The sequence below is a fragment of the Bos indicus genome, chromosome 1 (assembly GCF_029378745.1).
Source record: "Bos indicus isolate NIAB-ARS_2022 breed Sahiwal x Tharparkar chromosome 1, NIAB-ARS_B.indTharparkar_mat_pri_1.0, whole genome shotgun sequence".
In the NCBI taxonomy this organism is placed as follows: Eukaryota; Metazoa; Chordata; class Mammalia; order Artiodactyla; family Bovidae; genus Bos; species Bos indicus.
In genome coordinates, this window is record NC_091760.1 from 138,978,183 (window position 1) to 139,001,339 (window position 23,157).

The 23,157-nt window shown below is 41.5% G+C and overlaps 1 protein-coding gene across 15 annotated transcripts in view; it reads right to left on the bottom strand.

The window, feature by feature from the left end:
* Positions 1-23,157, bottom strand: part of NEK11 (NIMA related kinase 11) — a 274,120-nt gene that overhangs the window by 32,593 nt on the left and 218,370 nt on the right. For 11 of the 15 annotated variants that reach the window (XM_070794905.1, XM_070794884.1, XM_070794969.1 and 8 more), the window contains one exon: positions 18,890-18,986. The exons of 2 other annotated variants lie outside the window; for them this stretch is intronic. In XM_070794905.1, the coding sequence (XP_070651006.1) occupies positions 18,890-18,986 (97 nt within the window). Of the gene's footprint in view, positions 1-13,867; positions 18,775-18,889; positions 18,987-23,157 lie in introns of those variants that run through there. 2 more of the 15 variants (XM_070794928.1, XM_070794946.1) reach the window with 2 other exon arrangements.

Consider the following 23,157-nt stretch of genomic DNA (forward strand, 5'->3'; position numbering starts at 1 on the left):
TATCAGAGCCACTAGGGCCTGGTGATTAACAATATTATTAAGAGGTTAATATCCAAAATATACAAAGAACTCATACAACTAAATATCAAAAAACAAACAACCTGATTCAGATATGGGCAGAGAATCTGAATAGACATTTTTCTAAAGAAGACATACAGATGGCCAACAGACACATGAAAAAAATGCTCAACATCACTAACCATCAGGGAAAATGCAATTCAAAACCACAATGAGACATCACCTCACACTCAAAATGGCTATCACCAAAAGAAATAACAAGTGTTGGTGAGGATGTGGAGAAAAGGGATCCCTCGTACAGTGTTGATGGGACTACAACTATCAATAGCAGTCTGAGGTTCCTCATAAAACTGAAAATAGAACTGCCATAGGATCTAGAAGTTTTACTACTCGGTATTTACCTGAAGAAAACAAAACACTAATTCTAAAAGATATATGCATCTATGTTTATTGCAGCATTAGTTACAAATCAAGATATGAAAGCAACCTAAGGGTCAGTGGATAGATGAATGGATAAAGATGCTTATACACACACACATATATATATAAACACATATATATATTATATATAAACATATATATGTATGTTTATATATAAACATACATATATTATACATATTTTCCATATATATATATATATATAAAATGAAACATTACTCAGCCATAGAAAAGAAGGAAATCTTGTCATTTGCAACATGGATAGAATGTCCTTGAGGATATTATGCAAAGTGAAATAAATCAGATGAAGAAAGACAAATAACATGTAATTTCACTCATATGTAGAATCTAAAAAACAAAACAAGTGAAGAAATGTAACAAAATATAAACAGACTTATGGATACAGAGAATAAGCAGGTGGCTGCCAGGTGGGAGCGGGGAGGGGGAATGAGTGAAATAGGTGAGGGAGGTTAAGAGGTACAAACTTTCAGTTACAAGAGAAGTGAACCACAGGGATAACTGTAACTATAGTTACAGTCAGTAACTATGTAATAACTTTGGTGACAGATGGTAACTAGACTTATCACTGTGATCATATTGTAATGTATAGAAATATCAAATCACTGTGCTGTGCATCTGGAGCTAACAGAGTGTTACAGGTCAATTATACTTCAACAAACTCATAGAAAAAGAGTTCAGATTTGTGATTATCCAAGATGGGGGAAGAAGGAACTGGATGAAGGCAGTCAAAAGGTACAAACTACCGGTTATAAGATAAACAAGTCCTGGGATGTAATGTACAACATGAGAAATATAATTAACACTACTGTATGTTGTTATGAAAGTTGTTAAGAATTCTCATCTCAGGGAAAGAAAATTTCTTTTTCTTTTTTGTATCTGTAAGAAATGATAGATGTTCACTAAACATATTATAGTCATCATTTCATGATATATGTAAGTCAAATCATTATTCTGTACACCTTAAATTTATACAGTGCTGTATGTAGGTCAATTACGGAGCTTCCCTGGTGGCTTAGGGGTAAAGAATCTGCCTGCCAATGCAGGAGACACAAGTTTGATCCCTGGGTCAGGAAGATCCCCTGGAGAAGGAAATAGCAACCCACTCCAGTAATTCTGGCTGGAAAATCCCATGGATAGAGGAGCCTGGCAGGCCACAGTCCATGGGGTTGCAAAGAGTAGGACATGACTTAGTGACTAAACAATGACAACAACAATGTAGGTCAATTCTAATTAAATAAAACTGGGAAAAAAAAACTTTTTTTTTTTTTTTAAGAATTTGATTACATAAATGTACAGAGTTTTGAAGGCATTCAAGAGTCTAATTAGTAACTCATTGTCTATTCAAATGTTTTAAACTGATATCTAGCCAATTGAAATAAATGGGGTCTTTTGAATGAAAAAAAGTGATGAATATCAAAACTCAACAAATACAGCAATAAATATAAGACTTTCTCCTTAACCAGTGGTTTTTGGTGGTGCTTAGGATCTTTAGCAATGAACAAACTGTAGATATTTCAAAATAATATAGGAACGGCTGTGTTAATTCACTGAATTTTATCACAAACATGCTTAATTGTTTCAAAATAATGCCTATTGCCTCCAGCTAGGAGAAATATAAGTTTACTATAATTCAGGCATGGTCTTAATGGGAATCAAAGACATGGAACATATTTGATTTATGGCGCAAAGAAGAAAAAAACTTAAACAGAGTACCCAGGAGACACCAGGAAGACGGTAAAAGCCTTGGTTCATGAACACGAACATGGCCCCAGAAGTCCTTGAATTTGTGCCTCCTGCCCCGCAACCATGGACATATGTTCTGCAGTTGACAATAGCTAAAGGGCCTCTTTAGGATCATTTGCTTGGAAGCAGGATTTCAAATCTGTGAAAAAAATTTGTGAAAAACTTAAAAGAACAAGTGTTTTCATAGTCAATTAAAAACCAGCTCATAAGTCAGGGCAACTGGAAGGTCCGGAAAGAGGTGTGAGCAGGGAGGCTCCTAGCCTTTGCTGGTTGTCTGCTGAGTACTAAGCAGAGTGCTGTTGATACCCATGCTAATGATGCCCCCATTTCACAGGTGCAGAAACTGAGGCTGGAGGCAAAGGGACTCATCTGAGACCACAGAGTAAGAAGTGGAGCCAAGTTGTGAACTCAGATTGTTCAGATTCTAAAAACCACTTTCTGTTCATTTCAGCAATTTACCTCTGATGTCACCCACTGTTACTGAAACAGGACAGACGGAAACTTCAGTAGGTACACACACAAGTGTCGGAAAAAAAAACAGGTACAGAAGATTTCTGGGGGTAAGATAAGATCCTGGGGACACAGAAGTAAGCAGAAGCCCAAGAGCCAAAGGAAAGGCCTCAGCCCTGGCCTGAGAATGTTTTTTGCTCCCGAGAAAGGGAGGAAAGCAACAGATGCCAGAAAATGGGGAGGAATGTGGAATTGGAGATGCCTAAGGCGTGCGGTGGTCACTGGTCTGTACCTCAGGATCCCTTGTCAGGAGTGAAGTATGATTCCTCAGTGGTGGGGAGCATCCCTTCCACCCACCAACAACGTTGCAGGCAGGGCCACCCCAGCTTGAGCATACTCCATTCCCAGGTAAGGCCTTGCTGAGTGGTATACCTGAGTGGTATCCTGGCTTAACCCTCTGCCCAGCTTCCTGCCCTCCCCTACATGTGTGGATCCAGGGAGCTGCCACACCTACCCCCTGGCAGGAAAGCTTTCTGCAGGAAAATCATCTCAGAGCAGGAAAGTTATCTCACTGCTTTCCAGTGAGTCTACCTGCTACAGGAAGTGAAAAAACATTTTTAACAACAGGGATGCCTAATGAATATTTGAAGTTGCGTTAAGTCCTTGTGACATGAAGCCTTTACCACTAGCCTCCAAATAGTCAGCAAAGGTCCAATGCCTTCATAGATGATTTGGTGAGTAAGGATGTGAAGGGAAATGAATAAGGAACCTAGATTTTCAGTCTAAGCCAACATGGCACAGAATGGAGGCAACAGAGAAGATATTCAGGATACCAAAGACTTGTGGTTATCTCGGGAAGAGTGTGAACTACCACATGGGCTGAGGACTTGAGCCAGAACTTCCGAGGCCCTCAAGGGGCAGGACAAGCTGGCTGACATGTGGGTTACAGCTATGAGGCTGAACCGTGCCTTCACAGAGAAGGGAAAGTCATTCCTGGTGCAGGCAACAGATGTAACAGGCCCACTTGAGGGAGGAGGCACCATCTGGGCATTGCAAGGGCCTCTCCATACCTGCAGAGGAGATGAGCTGCTCTTCTGAACTTCCTGGGTGTTGGCCCCACTTGGGCAACACTTGGCATTCATCCCTGCCTTTTGAGTCACACCCAGGTGTCCAATCTCCCTGGCTAGGGTGTGAGGCTTCTCCCTCACACCTTCCACCTCACAGACTCTCAAGACAAGCACAATCAATTGATGGCAGACCTCAAGGCAGCTGAGCAGGAAGAAGCCTGGCTGGCTCTTTAAAGGATCTCTTAAACCTACATGTATATTTGGAAAGGCTGCTCAGTGGGGAAGGAGTCCTCATTTGCCAGTCACCAAGCCTTCCTTACACACAAGCTTTTATTTGTTGTTTTGAAATTGAAATGTTGGTTTCAATCAGCAGTTCCTTCAGAAGTGCTGCCTGATAATAACCTTTTATTAAAGAAATGGAATGTTGGAGGCATAACTAACCCCTCTTCAATGAGATTTGAAAAGTGGAGGAGAAATGAAGCAATGCTTCTTCTATTTCTCCACTGAAAGGTTATTTCAGTCAGTCAGACAGAATGAGCTTTATTCATAAAGCACTTGGAAAGCCTCAAATAGTAAGCTCTTTGTATTAAATATCTACATTTGACAAGGAGAAGCTTGAGTTCAGGAAATAAGGTGCTGTTGAAACACAAACACCCACCGGCTCAGAAAAGCCTGTGATAGGCAGCGAATTTGACAGGAGCAGACCAAGCCTGGACACTAGCTGCGGCCTGGGTTACAAATTCTTCATCTTTTGTGGGTTGGCACATACTAATGTGGAGAAAGAAATGGCAACCCACTCCATTATTCTTGCCTAGAAAATCCCATGGACAGAGGAACTTGCTGGGCTATAGTCGATGAGGTCATAGAGTCAGACCCGACTGAGTGAGCGCACACACACGTACACACTAATGACCACCAAATGAGAACAAATAAGTTCCAAAGCACGATGCCAGGCTTGTGGTAACTAAGAGTTTCTGATGGGTCCTGGGCTCTTGGGTTACTTGCTCCCGCTGTCACCATCTCACCTTCGTAGTGGTTCCCAGCACTTGTTTTATTTATTTATTTATTTTTTAATTTTATTTTATTTTTAAACTTTACAATATTGTATTGGTTTTGCCAAACATCGAAATGAATCCGCCACAGGCATACACGTGTTCCCCATCCTGAACCCTCCTCCCTCCTCCCTCCCCATACCATCCCTCAGGGTCGTCCCAGTGCACCAGCCCCAAGCATCCAGTATCGTGCATCGAACCTGGACTGGCGACTCGTTCCATATATGATATTATATGTATTTCAATGCCATTCTCCCAAATCATCCCACCCTCTCCCTCTCCCACAGAGTCCAAAAGACTGTTCTATACATCAGTGTCTCTTTTGCTGTCTCGTATACAGGATTATTGTTACCATCTTTCTAAATTCCATATATATGCATTAGTATACTGTATTGGTGTTTTTCTTTCTGGCTTACTTCACTCTGTATAATAGGCTCCAGTTTCATCCACCTCATTAGAACTGATTCAAATGTATTCTTTTTAATGGCTGAGTAATACTCCATTGTGAATATGTACCACAGCTGTCTTATCCATTCATCTGCTGATGCACATCTAGGTTGCTTCCATGTCCTGGCTATTATAAACAGTGCTGTGATGAACATTGGGGTACACGTGTCTCTTTCCCTTCTGGTTTCTTCAGTGTGTATGCCCAGCAGTGGGATTGCTGGATCATAAGGCAGTTCTATTTCCAGTTTTTTAAGGAATCTCCACACTGTTCTCCATAGTGGCTGTACTAGTTTGCATTCACACCAACAGTGTAAGAGGGTTCCCTTTTCTCCACACCCTCTCCAGCATTTATTGCTTGTAGACTTTTGGATCGCAGCCATTCTGACTGGCATGAAATGGTACATCATAGTGGTTTTGATTTGCATTTCTCTGATAATGAGTGTGTTGAGCATCTTTTCATGTGTTTGTTAGCCATTTGTATGTCTTCTTTGGAGAAGTGTCTATTTAGTTCTTTGGCCCATTTTTTGATTGGGTCATTTATTTTTCTGGAATTGAGCTGTAGGAGTTGCTTGTATATTTTTGAGATTAGTTGTTTGTCCGTTGCTTCTTTTGCTATTATTTTCTCCCATTCTGAAGGCTGTCTTTTCACCTTGCTTATAGTTTCCTTTGTTGTGCAGAAGTTTTTAAGTTTAATTAGGTCCCATTTGTTTATTTTTGCTTTTATTTCCAATATTCTGGGAGGTGGGTCATAGAGGATCCTGCTGTGATGTATGTCGGAGAGTGTTTTGCCTATGTTCTTCTCTAGGAGTTTTATAGTTTCTGGTCTTATGTTTAGATCTTTAATCCATTTTGAGTTTATTTTTGTGTATGGTGTTAGAAAGTGCTCTAGTTTCATTCTTTTACAAGTGGTTGACCAGTTTTCCCAGCACCATTTGTTAAAGAGATTGTCTTTAATCCATTGTATATTCTTGCCTCCTTTGTCAAAGATAAGGTGTCCATATGTGCATGGATTTATCTCTGGGCTTTCTATTCTGTTCCATTGATATATATTTCTGTCTTTGTGCCAGTACCATACCGTCTTGATGACTGTGGCTTTGTAGTAGAGCCTGAGGTCAAGTAGGTTGATTCCTCCAGTTCCATTCTTCTTTCTCGAGATAGCTTTGGCTATTCGAGGGTTTTTTGTATTTCCATACAAATTGTGAAATTATTTGTTCTAGCTCTGTGAAGAATACCGTTGGTAGCTTGATAGGGATTGCACTGAATCTATAAATTGCTTTGGGTAGTATACTCATTTTCACTATATTGATTCTTCCAATCCATGAACATGGTATATTTCTCCATCTATTAGTGTCCTCTTTGATTTCTTTCACCAGTGTTTTATAGTTCTCTATATATAGGTCTTTAGTTTCTTTAGGTAGATATATTCCTAAGTATTTTATTCTTTTCGTTGCAATGGTGAATGGAATTGTTTCCTTAATTTCTCTTTCTGTTTTCTCATTATTAGTGTATAGGAATGCAAGGGATTTCTGTGTGTTGATTTTATATCCTGCAACTTTACTATAATCATTGATTAGTTCTAGTAATTTTCTGGTAGAGTCTTTAGGGTTTTCTATGCAGAGGATCATGTCATCTGCAAACGGTGAGTTTTACTTCTTCTTTTCCAATTTGGATTCCTTTTATTTCTTTTTCTGCTCTGATTGCTGTGGCCAAAACTTCCAAAACTATGTTGAATAGTAATGGTGAAACCAGCACTGGTTTTAGAATTAATTAGGCATCTATTGGAAACGTAGCTTTGCATTTACTAGCTGTATGACAGTAGGAACATTTCTTAACCTCTTTCTTACAAGATGGAGAGTCTTGCCCCCCTTACAGATACGTGGTAAGACCTGCACATAATGGGGTCTTCACTCCCTGGCACAGAGGAAGCAAGCTTCCCTCCACATAAACATCACTATAACTTTGGTATAGTTCAGAACCTGAGATGAGGATATTACAAACCTCATACCACTCCATCTTGGAAACACTTTTAGCTAGCTTAACGCTCCAACATCATTTTTGCGATTGGTACTGTGCCATGAACTATATATAAGGTTAATGAGAAGAACAATGAAGCTTGTAGGCTTCTCATCTTCAGTTTGACCTTCCTCAGATCAAAGTTAAACTGTGATTGAAAGTGAAAGAAAAATTTTAAGAACTTCTGAGAAGCTACCCACGACAGAACCCATTATTTTGTTTGACCTTAGTGTTACTTACAGAATCTCCCTGTGCCTTCTACAATCGCTTAAGAGTTGACTTCAGCCCTCATCACAGCACTCCACCAGGTCTGTGCTCTGACCTTAATAAGATCTTTCCAAACAGCTGACATGAGCGTTCAGCAATGAAACTGCCAGGAAACTTTTCACAGCCCCAAGGCTCTCAAGGAAGGCTCTGCAACCATAGCAGCTGACACACCAGCTAGTGCCATCTGGCCTGGACAGGCCTCTGTGACACACACAAACACACAAGCTGGTTTTGAGCATCGGAAGGGCATGCACTTTTCAGGGCACACACAGATAAGCCATAGGAGCAACCCACACACCAGGGCATGGGGAAGCTCCCTGAGGACCACCTTTCTTTTCCTATTCCTCAGTAAGGACTGCATGCTAAATGCCTCCTTAGAGGAGAAGCAGTGCCCATGCGAGCGTGACACCACATCACTAACTCCATCTCACAACACCGAAGTCAGTGTCCTGGAGAGGTGATTTCTCCTATACGTTAGAGACTTACAGCTCAATGAATCCCTTCACCTCATTAAAATAAATCACACAAAAATCACTTGCTAAATGCAAAAAACAAAACAAAAACACGCATTACTTTTTTCTGTATGTGACTACACTATTTTACTCGCAATAAGCAGTGTTTCTGATAAACTGTGTTGGAAATCTTAGTTGAAACCTGAGGCCAAACATGGCTTCTTCCCTTCTACTCCAAAGCTAGACTTTGAGACATTTCGTGTACGACTCTCAAGTGTGTTTGCTGAGAGACATGAAAACTCAGCTTCCTAAATTCCAAGAATATACCAAAAGCAAGTAAACTAGACCCCACAGTGAAAGACTACATTTACAAAAAAAGATAGACAAAGAAAGGTAATATAAAATAGAAAAGTTTGATAATTATTAAGTGGGGGAAACTGCAGAAAAGGCACTCTCATACATTACTGGTAGGAATGAAAGTTACATTTGCAAATGTCCACCAAAATAATATTATGCATCTTTCTTTTGACCAGGCAATACCACTTACAGAAATCTCTCTCAAAGATAAAAAAGGAAACAAACAAAAAAGCTGAATGCACAGGTTACTCATTATATAATTATTTGTAACAACAAAGTTTTGGGAACTCATTGGTACATGGGCAGCAGTCCATTCACACCAAGGAAACACTGTAAGCTATGAAAAAGAATGAAGTATATTGCTATACACGACCACAGAGCAATTGCCAGGATACACGTCTAAGTGAAACCAACAAAAGTGTGTATAATGTGCTACCAATTTCTTCAGAATATAAATATTTGAATATAATTAAAACATGAAAGAGTGAATGGAAATAAAAACAAAAATAAACAAATGGGACCTAATTAAACTTAAAAGCTTTTGCATAGCAAAGGAAACCATAAATAAGATGAAAAGACAACCCTCAGAATGGGAAAAAATAATGGCAAATGAAGCAATGACAAAGGATTAATCTCCAAAATATATACAAGCAACTCGTGCAGCTCAATATCAGAAAAACAAACTCAAAAAAAAAAAAAAAAATGGGCAGAAGACCTAAATAGATGTTTCTCCAAAGAAGACATACACATGGCTAAAAAACACATGAAAAAATGTTCAACATCACTTATCATTAAAGAAATGCAAATCAAAATCACAATGAGGTTTTGATCTCACACAGGTCAGAATAGCCATCATCAAAAAATCTACAAACAATAAATTCTAGAGAGAATGTGGAGAAAATGGAACCTTTTTGCAGTTGGCGGCAATGTAAATTAATGCATCCACTATGGAGAACAGTATGTAGATTTATCAAAAAAATAGGAATAAAACTACCATATGACCGAGCAATCCCATTACTGGACATATACCCTGAGAAAAACCACAGTTCTAAAAGACACATGTACCCCAACATCCACTCAGTTCAGTTCAGCTCAGTCACTCAGTCGTGTCTGCCTCTTTGCAACCCCATGGACTGCAGCACACCAGGACTCCCTGTCCATCACCAACTCCCAGAGCTTACTTAAACTCATGTCCATCGAGTCAGTGATGTCATCCAATCATCTCATCCTCTGTCGTCCCCTTCTCCTCCCACCTTCAATCTTTCCCAGCATCAGGGTCTTTTCCAATGAGTCAGTTCTTCACATCAGTTGGCCAAAGTATTGGAGCTTCAGCTTCAACATCAGTCCTTCCAATGAACACCCAGGACTGACCTACTTTAGGAGGGACTGGTTGAATCTCCTTGCAGTCCAAGAGACTCTCAAGAGTCTTCTTCAACACCATAGTTCAAAAGCATCAATTCTTCGGTGCTCAGCTTTCTTTATAGTCCAACTCTCACATCCATACATGACTACTGGAAAAACCATAGCTCTGATTAGATGGACCTTTGTTAGCAAAGTAATATCTCTGCTTTGTAATATGCTGCTGGGTTGGTCATAACTTTTCTTCCAAGGAGTAAGCATCTTTTAAATTTATGGCTGCAGTCACCATCTGCAGTGATTTTGGAGCCCCAAAAAATAAAGTCTCTCACTGTTTCCATTGTTTCCCCATCTATTTGCCATGAAGTGATGGGACCAGATGCCATGATCTTCATCTTTTGAATGTTGAGTTTTAAGCTAACTTTTCCACTCTCCTCTTTCACTTTCATCAAGAGGCTCTTTAGTTCCTCTTCACTTTCTACCATAAGGGTGGTGTCATCTGCATATCTGAGGTTATTGCTATTTCTCCTGGCAATCTTGATTCCAGTTTGTGTTTCATTCAACCTGGCATTTCACATGATGTCCTCTGCATATAAGTTAAATAAGCAGGGTGACAATATACAGCCTTGATGTACTCCTTCCCCGATTTGGAACCAGTCTGTTGTTCCATGTCCAGTTCTAACTGTTGCTTCCTGACCTGCATACAGATTTCTCAGGAGGCAGGTCAGGTGGTCTGGTATTCCCATCTCTTTCAGAATTTTCCACAGTTTGTTGTGATCCACACAGTCAAAGTCTTTGGTGTAGTCAATAAAGTAGAAATAGATGGTTTTCTGGAACTCTCTTGCTTTTTCAATGATCCACCAGATGTTGGAAATTTGACCTCTGCTTCCTCTGTCTTTTCTAAATCCAGCTTGAACATCTGGAAGTTCACAGTTCATGTATTGTTGAAGCCTGGCTTGGAGAATTTTGAGCATCACTTTGCTAGCGTGCGAGATGAGTGCAATGTTTACTGCAGTACTATTTACAATAGCTAAGATATGGAAGCAAGCTAGATGTCCATCAACAGATGAATGGATAAAGAAGTTGTGGTATACATATACAATGGAATATTAATCAGCCATAAAAGGAAGAAATTTGAGTCAGTACTAGGTGAGGTAGATGAACCTAGAGCATGTCATACAGAATGAAGTAAATCAGAAAAAGAAAAACAAATATCGTATATTAACATATATATGGAATCTAGAAAAATGGTGCTGATGAACCTAAATGCAGGAGAGCAATGGAGACACAGACATAGAGAACAGACTTGTAGACACAGTGGAGAAAAGAGGGTGGGGCAAATGGAGAGAGGAGCATTGAAACATGTATATTACCATATGTGAAACAGCCAGTAGGAACTTGCTGTATGATGCAGGGAGCTCAACCCAGTGCTCTGTGACAACCTAGAGGGGTGGGAAGGAGTCTACAGAGGGTGGGGACATACTGCTGATACATGCTGACGTATGGCAGAAACCAACACAACATTGTAAAGCAATTATCCTCCAGTTAAATATAAACAAATTTTTTAAAAAAGAAAGAGTAAGCCATCAAAATTTAAAAATTATGCCCTTTTGAAAAAGGAGGCCATTAGGGTAAGGCATCAGGATAGAGATTAGTCTTTGTTAAATATGTCTTTTTATGAATTTGATTTTGGACTCATGGAAACACTTTACATAATCAAGAAACAAAAGTTAAAAAAAGCGGCTTCTAAAAATTTAAAACAAGCAAGCCTCTGTATAACCACACGGAAACTAATGATGTGGCTCAGTTCAGTAACTGCATGTACGTGAGGAAATTACTGAGGGGAAGGAAAGAATAGGGTGAGTTAGAGAGAATGGTGCTTGGAACTCACACAGGACCAGGCCAGGGTATCTTCATACCTGCCAAGCCAACCTGATAATCCACTGGCCCCTGGGTGGAGCACACAGAAGGGTCTTTCCTCACTCATGGGCAATAATCAGGGACAGTTTAATTGCTGCTCTGGTCCCACATAACAAAGCTGAATCAAACTGTTTCTAAGCAGCTTAAGTGAATCCTAAAACAAAGGTTAAGCTATTTACTGAAACACAGAAACACCCAGGACCCAACGAGGAAAAATTCACAATGCCTGACATTCAGTAAAAGATTACCAGGCAGACTGAGAAGCAGAAAAATGTGGTCTATAGTAAAGAGAGAAATAAATCCATCAAAACCAACCCAGAAATGATACTAATGTTAAAATTAGTAGACATAGACATTAAAATAGTTATTACAATTCTAATCTACTTGTTCAAATAGAGGGACTAGTAAACATGTTAATCAGATACATGGAACATATTTTTCAAAAAGACCCAAATTAAACTTCTAGAGATGAAAAGTACAATGTCTGAGATTAAAAAATACACTGGATAGGATTAATAGCAGTTTAACAGTAGTTTAGTCATTGTAGTAGAAAAGATTAAATTGAAGTCAAAGCCATAGAGACTATACAAAATGAAACAGATGGGTGGGGATGCCTAAAAAAAAAAAGAAAAAGAAATTGACCAGAGCATCCATGAGCTCTAGGACAACATCAAGAAGCCTGATATCTGTGTCATGCAGACAGTGGTTTGTTTTCCCGTGGCCTTTGCATGAACTGGCATTGCAGAGGTGATTCAGGGTTGTGGTCACCACAAAGGGCTCCTACCCCTCCAGGTCCAGATGTTTTTCAGGGCATCAGCATCCAGTGGGAGAAACAGGCTCAGAAGCTCCCTAGACCTTCAGGTGTTCTCCATGGCTTCTCCTTCTCAGGCTGGGCTTTGCAAGGTAGATTCCAGCCCTAAAACGTGGTTTCCCTGAGTAAGACGATGGAGGCCACTCCTATGCATGTTGTCCACAGGCACTAACACAAGCTCCTGACAGGTTCCTCAGAGCGAAGTTCAGTCTCAGAATTTCTCAGGTACTGAGTCTCTAACGCTAGGCTTCGTGGGTCCAGAAACCTTAGGGACAACTGCTGAGCAGCCTGAAACTTAACCCCAAACCTGGGTCTCTTTGTGACAATTCTGTGGGCATGAAGGGATTCAGAACTATAAAGGTCTAAAACATGACTCTTCAGTGATCTGCACCCATATCCACAGCTACCACCCAGTTAGGCGTGGGGTCTGTGATGCATCCACTTATGTGATATCCGCAAAAGGCAACACCATGAGCACAAAAAACAGATATGTGGTTCCCAGGGGCAGGTTAACAGGAGAGACAGACACAAAGGAAGAACACAAGGGAAGTTTTAGAAGTGAGAAAACCATCTTTCAGTCTTGATGGTGTTGATGTTTATGTAACTATACGTACTTATCAAAATTGACAGAACTGTATAATTGAAAAAGTAGATTTTATTGTATGCAAATAAAAAAGTGATGCATTTGTCAAATCTCATAGATCCATACTCTAAATAGGGTGAGTTTTACTATTAATAGATATAAATGACCTCTTCCTTAATAAAATAAATAGAAAATAAGTAAACAAAAAAGTCTAAAAATCGAGGCTCTAAAAGCATACATATGTAAATATATTTTTATATGATACTTAGCTTTTATTGAACCCAACTCATATTCTGCCAGTAAACTTCTCCCAGGGTCAATCCTCCTGAATAGGTACTTCTCAAATTTTAATATGTACATGATTCTCCAGAGAGCTTATTAAAATGCAGATTCTGATTCTGCATTTCTCACAAGCTTCCTGGTGATGCCCATGCTGCAGGTCTGCTGGCCACACTTTAAGTAGCAAAGCCAAGGGGCACCGTGAGATCACCTGATATATAAAGGCCAAAAGAACCAGTTACTCAGATTGAACAAGGCCTCCTTGCGTGACCCACTGCCTCGGCTGTGTGAGTTATAGGATCTGTCCCTCGGCAATAGCGTCACTTACTCACTGCTGAAAGGTGACTCACCGTCACTCCCTAGGTCCTCCTCTTTGGTCTCCAGTGGAAGCCTGGAGCCAGGTGTGGAACTGAATGCAGGAGATGATTGTGAAGAAAGCTTAACAGAAAGCCAGAAACTCCTATCCTGAAGGCAGAGATTTCAGGAGGTCCACAAAGCCATAGAGGCCCATTTATTTACCCGCCCAGCCAGCCAGCCACCCACCCATCCCTCCATCTATCCACCCATCCCTCCATCTAACCATCCACCCATCCATCTATCCATCCACCCGTCTATACATGCATACGTACATCTACGTATGAATAGCAACATCTCTTCAAATGTCAATTGAGATTACTCAGCCAGAAAGGAAGTCCACACTTATTCCTTGTGATTCTCCAGATATTGCAATGACTTTGAGTGGTATCACCTAACAATTGCTCAAAGTGAGTGCTTCCCAGGACCCAGCAGGGCATTCCATTTGTGGATGGTCTCCCAGCAGGAGTAAGAAGTGGCCTCTACTGGAAGCTAAGTGTTGGAGGATGGTAAATGGCTGGTTTTTATATTCAACAACTTCCTGACATTTCCCCAGTGAATTGACACTTCTTTGTGCATGCAAAAAAAAAAAAAAAAAAGTGCTATATAAATGCCTTCACTGACAGCTTCTCTGCCCACAGATGCCCACAGGTATAAAACATAACATAGCAGGCTAACACATGACAACACCTTCAGATATTTGCTTAGGGATTTTCAGAAGGAAGCAACCACACGTCTATCCAGAGTCTATTTTAAGTCATTAACTTTTATCGAGCACTTACTCTGTGCCATAAAGTACCCTAAGTGCATTTCATATACAGGTAACCCCAACTAACCCTCAGAGCAACCCCACAAGGTGGGAACCATCACATTTTACAGACGAGAATTCTCAGGCACAAGGAGGTTGGGTAACTTGTCCAAGGACACAAGCTAGTAATGAGAAACAGGGACAGAAATCCCAGCAGTTGTCCCCAGGCTCAGGCCTTCCCTCCTGACTGCTATGCTAGGGTTACCCTTTGCCTGACACTGCATGTATGAATGCTTACTGAGCCCACTGCACGACATCATCACTTGTTCCTCCCCACTTCCCTACAGACTTCCCTCTCTCACCGTAGGACAGGATGAGGCCTGGTACCCGAAGTCACATACACAGAAAGGTTCATTTTTACCTAGGTCCCACCTTTCTTACGTGAAGATGGGGAAAGCTGTGGAGGAAGCAAACTTGGTTAAGGAAACCAGGGGTTCCGTTTGAACATCCTGAGTTTGAAATGCTCCCAAGGGAAGATGTCAGAGAGTAAGTTAAAAGCCACATGTTCAGTTCAGTTCAGATGTTACTGAAAGTCACATGTGACTGAAAGATTAAAGATGAAAATATCTGATGAACAGTGCGTACATGCATGCATCTGAGTTGCTTCAGTCCCGTCTGACTCTTTGCAATGCTATGGACTATAGCCCGCCAGGCTCCTCTGTCCATGGGATTCTCCAGGCAAGAATACTGGAGTGGGTTTCCATGTCCTCCTCCAGGGGATCTTCCTGACCCAGGGATCAAAGGGATCAAACTGCATCTCTCACATCTACTGCATTGGCAGGTGGGTTCTTTACCACCAGTGTGTCACCTGGGAAGCCCCTGATGGATGGTATGTTCTTTACCAGCTGAGCCACAAGGGAAGCCCTGGATGGTATGTTCTTAAAAGCAACACAGAAGAATAGATGGTAGTAGAGACAAAGCAAGGTTTGCCTTGAGCTGTTGATTGTTGAATTGGTTGATGAGTCTGTTGGGATTAATTATACTATTCTGATGGCTTTCATATATGTCTACAGCTTCCAAAAATTAAGTTTTAAAAAATTCAGGACATAGAGTCACTTATACAGGATACCGTAAAAAAAATTAGTAACTTGGATCTAACTATAAGGAAATATCAGACAAATAAACTGACTGTACTGTTCAAAAATGTCAGTATCATAAAAGACAAGTAACTGAAGATTTGTTCCACAATAAATAACACCAAAAAGGCGTGAAAATCTGTGATCCTGGTTTGTATCCTGGATCAGAAAAAAAAAAAAAAAAACTGCTGTAAAAGCCATTATTAGGGCAATTGGTAAAATTTGGATCTGGATCGGTGTATCAAATAATATATCAATGTGAAATTTCTTAAATTTAGCCATTTACTGTGATTATATAAAAGACTGTCCTTGTTCTTAGGAGCTGTACTTTTAAATATTTAAAAGTGAAGAATCATGGTGAATGAAACGTATTCTCAAATTACCCTGTAATAATAAGAATAATACTTTACATGTATAGATAGATATAAAGAAATTATGTAATTGTGGCAAAATGATAATTGGTGACTCTAGATGAAGCAGATATAGGGGTTTATTGTGCTATTCTTACAACTTTTCTTAGGCTTGACAGTTTTCAAAAATAAAAAAAGAATACAGTCACCTGATGTAATTAGTATCCCTATAATACATTCTTTGTGTTCCCTTCCTTATATTCTTTGAAATAAAAAGCTATCTTTTTGACCCTGTAGAGATTGGTACCAGATACTTGATTTTTCTTTAAGAACCTCTTTTATGTATCAATTTTACATGCATTAAGTTACAGACTCATCACAGCAGGCCCTGCACGCACTCCCTGGCTGCCGGGGATGTCCCTGAGGGTCTCCCCTCAGCTGTCAGCCCCTCCTGGGATTGCCTTGTCTTAGTCCCTTTCCAGGGTGGCCCACATCCAGTGCTTGGTTAACCTGGGTTGTATGGGCCTAGCCCTCTCCCCTCTGCCCAGTGGAGCCCTGCAGGGCAGGTCTAGCTTCAGAGCTCTCTGCCAAAGCAGTGGAGACCTCCACCAAGACTGTCTGCTTCCTTTGCCCTCCTTCCTACAGGTGTTGGCCTCCAGGACACCCTACACTTACCTCCTGCACAAAATCCCCACCCCTGAGTCCACTTACCAGGGAATCAGCTATGGCAATAATGTGATAACCATTTTGCAGATGAGAAAACTGAACCTTGGAAAAAAACTCACTTGCCTGAGCTCAGAAAGCCATCTCCTGGTGGAACTAAAAGTCAGACTCCAAGTCTGCTGGGCTCCAGCTCCCTCCTTCTCTTTATCCTTCAAATCCTATGTCTATGTTAATGCTGAAGCCAAGTTCCTATTTACCCCAGAGACATCCTCAAATTCCCTTTCTCATCTTGACACTTTCACCATCTGCTCTGTTTGGCATATGGCTATGGTCCCAGTTGGGGACTTTTCTTAACCATCACCTCTGATTACATAACCACTGTGCTGTTATTTAGCTTTTCAGTTTGAAGTCCGGTGCTTTCCCCACATTATAATCTCCCTGGGGACAAATGTCATTTATTGTTCTTTGAATTCCAACAGTTGCTGTCCATATGTTGGGGATGCAGCCAGTACATTACCACGTAGGGAAAGAACCCACAATTCCCATCTTTTCTGGCTGTGGAAACAAACATCCTCAGAAGATCCTTAGCTCTGCAGCCTCAATTTCCTCTTGGCCTCTTCTGGAATGGTGTGGGGCTTTGTGATGTGGAATATAAGGGGATAACACATTATTCTGCCAGAGGAGCAGTACCATCCATGGGGGAGTAGCTCAAACTGTATCAGTGAGCCAGGAAGCACTTGGTCAAATTCAATCAAGCATAAAGAAGTGAACAACACACCAGGAATAAAATCACTGGAATGCAACTTGGTTACCTTTTTTTTTTTTTTTGGCAAAACTGCTTTTATTTTAATTATTTAAAGCATTTCATAATGTGCTAGGAAATGAGATATTGTGTCCTCTGCAAAAGTGATGAAGTCTTAGATCAAAACTCTAAGACTACAATACCACGTTATTAAATTTTAAGGGTGAAATAAGTGAGTTGCTTTTCTTGCCTTTGAAGATTATTGACTGGGAGATTAGCAAGCCTTCTCCATAATCTCCTCCCAGAAAGAATGAGCGGAAGGAAGGGCAGATGGGAAAGTTTCACCCAAATTCCCTCACTTCCAGATCCTGGGAATCTTTGGTGCCATGGTAACTGTGTTACTAGGTGACCACTCAGGTACAGGCAAGACTCGAAAACAACAGGCATCTAAACATATTATCAGCTCGAGGTTTGCAAACAATTTTCAGTACTTTTTTTCTCCTTTGTTTCCAAATATCAGCCTGGAGGGATAATGTGTTGTACTATAAGAACAATATAAATGAAAATCAACTGAAGATAATTTTTATCAAACTTCCTAACTATTCAACCAGCACCCATATAGGAAGCAGATTTTAGAGACAAGTTTCTGAGTTGGAACATCTATAGGAGTGGTATACAAACCATACAGCCCACAGGCCAAAGCTAACCTGCTGTTTGTTTCTGTATATCTTGGAAGTTAAGAATTGTTTGAACATTTAAAAATGGACATTTAAAAATGGTTGGAAAAAATCAAAGGAAGAATAATACGTAGTGACACCTAAAAATTATATCAAATTCAGACTGCAGTTTGAAAACAATATTTTACTAAAGTACAGCCATACTCAATAATTCATATTGTCCATAGCTGCTTTTGTGTTACAAGAGCAGAGCTGTAATGGTAACAGAGATAACTGGCCCATGAAACCTAAAATATTCACCATGTAGCCCTTACAAAGAGAGTTTCCTGCCCTTGATCTGGAGATAGGAGTTGCAGAGAAGTTAGATTAGGAGGCTGGGTCCCTTCCCTGCCAAGAAGTTTATAACAGGTGCTGTCATAGTTTGTTTAGTCTGCTACAACAAAATAGCATGTGCTCCATGGCTTGCAAACAACAGACTTTTTTCCCTCACAGTTCTGGAGGCTGGGAAGTCCTAGAACAAGGGGCCAATGTGGCCCCCTTTTGGTGGAGGCCCTCTTCTGGGTCACAGCTAAGGGCCCTGTCACATGGCAGAAGGGGCTGGGATCAATCTGGAGTCTCTTTTATAGTATGTCACTAATACCACACCTGAGGGCCCCACCCTCATGATTTAAGTACCTCTCCAAAGCCCCACCTACTAATACCATCTCCTTTTGGGCTTAGGGTTTCAACATATGAGTTTGAGGGGAAACATGTTCAGACCACAGCTAGTGCCTTCCATGCAGATTCAGGCCTCTTCAGCTGAGCTACGTACACTCCATTCACTGCTGTTTCTATAATAGAAAAGCATGGCTGTGGTCTCTGTGGTGGCCAAACAGGACAGCATCACATGACTGATATGTTCTCACACATTGCAGTCTCTGAGGGGTCGGGCCATAGGCTACTTACTCCCGCATGTGTTTCATCCTGGTCCTGGCCATTGCACTGTTGAAAATTGTTGGTTCTGAGGGTGTGTCTGGAGCTGAGCTGGTGACAGTCCTTGTGTCTGAAAATCAATGCACAGTCCTTATTGACTCCATCAGCACTTCAGCAACTTCAAGGCAATAGTCAAGGACAATCAGAAAAGAAGCTATTTCACCTCTGCCACAAGGTAATGCCACGTTCATTAGAGAGAAATTCAATTATGACATGCCTATTAAAGAATTTATTCCAAATGACAAGATTATTTACAGTTTTAATATGTACAAGGAATTCCGGGACAAAGCCTCTTTCGGGAAGGATTATTTAAATAAATACCATTAGTTTAAAGATGGCCTTTTTATACAGGGGGAAACCAATAGCCTTTGGCCACTATCTTTCAGAAGCTATGGAATTTGTTTTGATGCCTGAGGAATTTTTTCTAATAAGTTTAGTTTTCCCTTTATTTTAACCTCACATCTGAGCATTAGCTTTTTTGCAGTGGAAGGTAAGATGCTGACCAGGGAATAATCTGAAGCTTTGAACTTCAGCAGGATGGAGCAGAAGGCCAAAGTTGGGTTTAGGAGGTAAAGAGCTGTTAATGAAAGCTGCAGAGTTAGGAAATCTGTTGAGAGCCACAGTTTTTTTTTTTTACCAAGATACCTTGGAGACTCTTACAGAACAGGTGAGAACTGGTGGGGAGAAATACTCCACCCACTGAAACAACACTGCTTCCATTAAGAAGCTAAGGCTGCCCCTAAGTGAGGGGCTGGGTCATCAAAAGTCAGATCTTCATGTGGCCTGAGGGGGGCGGGCAGAGTCCTCTCTGTGTCTTCATCCCTCAGAGCCCCTACAAGGCGCCTCATCCCATCAGGAGAAAACTCTTGAGTCCTAAGATTCATTTAGGAACTATATCCATGCAGTGACTTTGTTAGAGCAGGTACCCATTCTGTGAAACTCCTGCTTTCCCCTTATAACACACATGACTGTCTGCTTTTTGGACCAAACAAGGAAGTGAGGGCCAACTCCCATTCTGTGGGAGCAAAATTAGTACAGCTTTTTCCCTCTATTTTTAAATTAAAAAGACCAAATGCAAATTCTATTATTTTTTACCCCCCGCCTTCTTTGTATACTCCTCTGGGGGCACACAGCCCCACTTTGAACTTTGTGTTTTTACAGCCACCATCAAGATGAATATAACCTTGCTTCACTTTGTCAGAATCTCTGGTCTTTCCTCAGGCTCCATCCCTAGATGCGGAGTTACTGGTGAGAACTTTGTAAAGGGCACATTACAATTAGCTAAGTAAACTGCATGTCCTGCCTAGTACTTCATAGGTAAGTACTAGGGCCTGATGGCTCCCTTTGCTCTTACTCAGGAGGCCACCCTCCAACTCTGAGAGAAACCCATCTCAGTCTCTGTTACTAGAGATGGCTTCACAGCAGCGTTCTCTCCCAACGGCTGCTTCTTCCCAGAAAAGGCTCTTGTGAGGGGGTGATGGGGGAGGCAGAGCGGTTCACTTCATATTCATGTTGGTTGCTTTTTATAACCATCTTTTCTAGAACCTAAGAAGTTACGAAAACAACAAGCACACCATGCCAAGTAACATGCAAGCTCAAAACCCAGTTCTGCCAAGGTAGAAAGGAAGGCTATGTTTCCCGTCTCACCCGGAGCAAGTTGGCAATTCTTAGGGCTTATGCAAGGAAAGGTCAGAGCAATTTCCCCAGAGCTGCAGCTTATTTTAATCTGGTTACTGCTCCCTTCAATAAGACCCTCAGCATCACGGGGAAAGATGCTAAGCCTTGAGCCCAAGAGTAGAGGTTGGGGCAAAGAGAATTTCAAGCAACAGTCTTGGCGAAGCTTGGTGCTCAGAGCAACTCTTTTCACAGTGTTTCCTATTCACCAGCCTTTCTCCTTCCACTTTCCAACATGAATAGCAGTTGCTTTACCTCTAAGAAAAGGACAACATGTTCAGCAACCACAATAAAGAACAGCTGGGCCGAGTCACAGGCTTCCTCTAATAGGTGGTCACTGAGTCTTGGAGTATATTCTAGACCACTGCTTCTCAAACTCAAGTGTGATTCGAATCAGCTAGGGATCCTGTTAAAATGCAAATTCTGACTTAGTATGTGTGGGTAGGGCCTGAGATTCTGCTAGGCCCTACCCACATGTTTCTAATATGCTCTCAGGTGATACCAGTACTGCTGGACGTGGGACCACATTTTGAGTAGCAAATGTGACAAGCTAGCTATGAATTCGTGGGGTCCAGTGCTATCTGACAATGCAGGACTCTTTGTTTAAAAAGCAGGAGAAAAGCTGGTTTCTTTTCCTGCATTTATATAGGGACCTGTCCTGGTGTTTTTTACTGGATATTTATTTCATGTCATCTTCCCTTGGGAACTGGGCTAGCTACTCTCAAGAAGAGTGAAAACCTTCACAAAGACCCAAAGGCCCCCTGATTCCAGCCCTCCAGAAGTCATGTCTGGCCTCCCTTTCCCCGACCCCAGCAGAGGTGGCAGTGGTGGGGAGGGCAGTGTTGAGGAGGAGGTGGTGTTCAGAGGACTCTCTCCAGGGACGAGGCCCCAGAGGAGGCTTCAAGACCCTGCCATATGTCCCACTGTCTCAGCAGACTTTATTCATAAAACATAAATTCAAAAATAAGATTATTAGGAATTCATTAAAACCCCTCCTGAGCCTGGAGCCCTGTGTTGGTTGCATGCCCATAAAGTTCTGGTTCCAAAGGTCTGCTGTCTTGATGTTTTTTAAAAAACAATGAATCCTCAATCCCTAGGTTGATTTTTTAAATTATTCTTCTTTGTTAATTTCAATGGAGTTTTCATGCACTTGCACACAGCATGTACATGTGAGATGCCCACACCATGTCGGAGACTCTCGTGGCAGCACGGATCGGGAACTCTATACTCTCGCCTCTCCCAGGGCTCTGGGAGCCACAGCCTGGGGGCTCAGCCTCTCCTGAGTCTGTCCCTTTCTGATCTACCTTTGATGGGTCCTCACCTTTGATTCATCTTCAGCTTTTTCTAAAAACAGTGGATCCTGACAAGGAGCATGGCTTAGACATCACTCTTCTTCTTTCAGGGTTTCTAAGACTGAAGAATGTCCACCAAACAGAGTTTATACCTACAGTGATTTTTTTCAAAGAGGATATGTGCACAGTGAGGGTAGATTTTAGAGAAAACTCCAACCACTCCATCCTTCCTGTGGGACGTTCTGAAGGTACTTGGTCCTGTGTACTCTGAGAAAAGTCCTGAGGGGTGTGCTACATGGCTGAGACCCAGGGGGTCTTCGAGATTGCAGCCAGAGAGCAGCAGCAGATCAGTTGGCATCCATGCCCTGCCTCTTCCACCCACTCCCTGCCTGGGCTGTGTGCTCTGGAGGAGGAACTGAAGAAAGTGAAAATGTCAGTCATTCAGTCATGTCCGACTCTGTGTGACCCCATGGACTGTAGCCTGCCGGCTCCTTTGTCCATGGGATTTCCTAGGCAAGAATACTGGAGTGGGTTGCCATTCCTCCTCCAGGGGATCTTCCCGACACGGGGATCGAACCTGCGTCTCCTACATTGCAGGCAGATTCTTTACCACTGGGCCACCTGGGAAGCCCCTCATTCAGTAGAACAAAGAACCAAATGTGCAGTGATTCCTTTGGGCCCTTTTAGAGAAGGGAGCATTTTCTGGCTGTCCTTAGTAAACCAGAATACCATGTTTGCTGTATTGAGTTCAGTCTGCTCTTCTCAAAACAGACAACTCAAATAATTCTATGCAAATTCATTCCAATTCATCAAGGACAATAATAGCACCGACAATAATGACTAAACCTTTTTTGGTAAATAAGTGCCGTGCCTGGGGCATCATCTCATGGGAGGTTCCCAGGAAGTAGGTACATTTTTTCAATGAGGAAATCAAGGTTTAAGATATTCAGTTCCCACAATGAATACCCTATGCAGCTGGGGCTTGACACTAGGCCTAGATTCTGCTCAGCCACGTTTACAAGTCCCAGAGGGAATACCCACTTCATGGTGACAACTGTGCTGGGAGTCAGCCAAGGTGCTCCTTGCCATGTTTTACTTTCCAGTACTCTTCACTCCTTCTCCACTCCCCTACCCTTTTCAACTAGTTACTGACTCCTTGACCACAGAGATTATGTCCTATTCATCTTTTTTTGAACTTCTTATTCTAAGTGTACAACTCAATGGTGTTAGTACATCCATGATGTGCTACCATTACAACTATCTCCAAAACTTTTT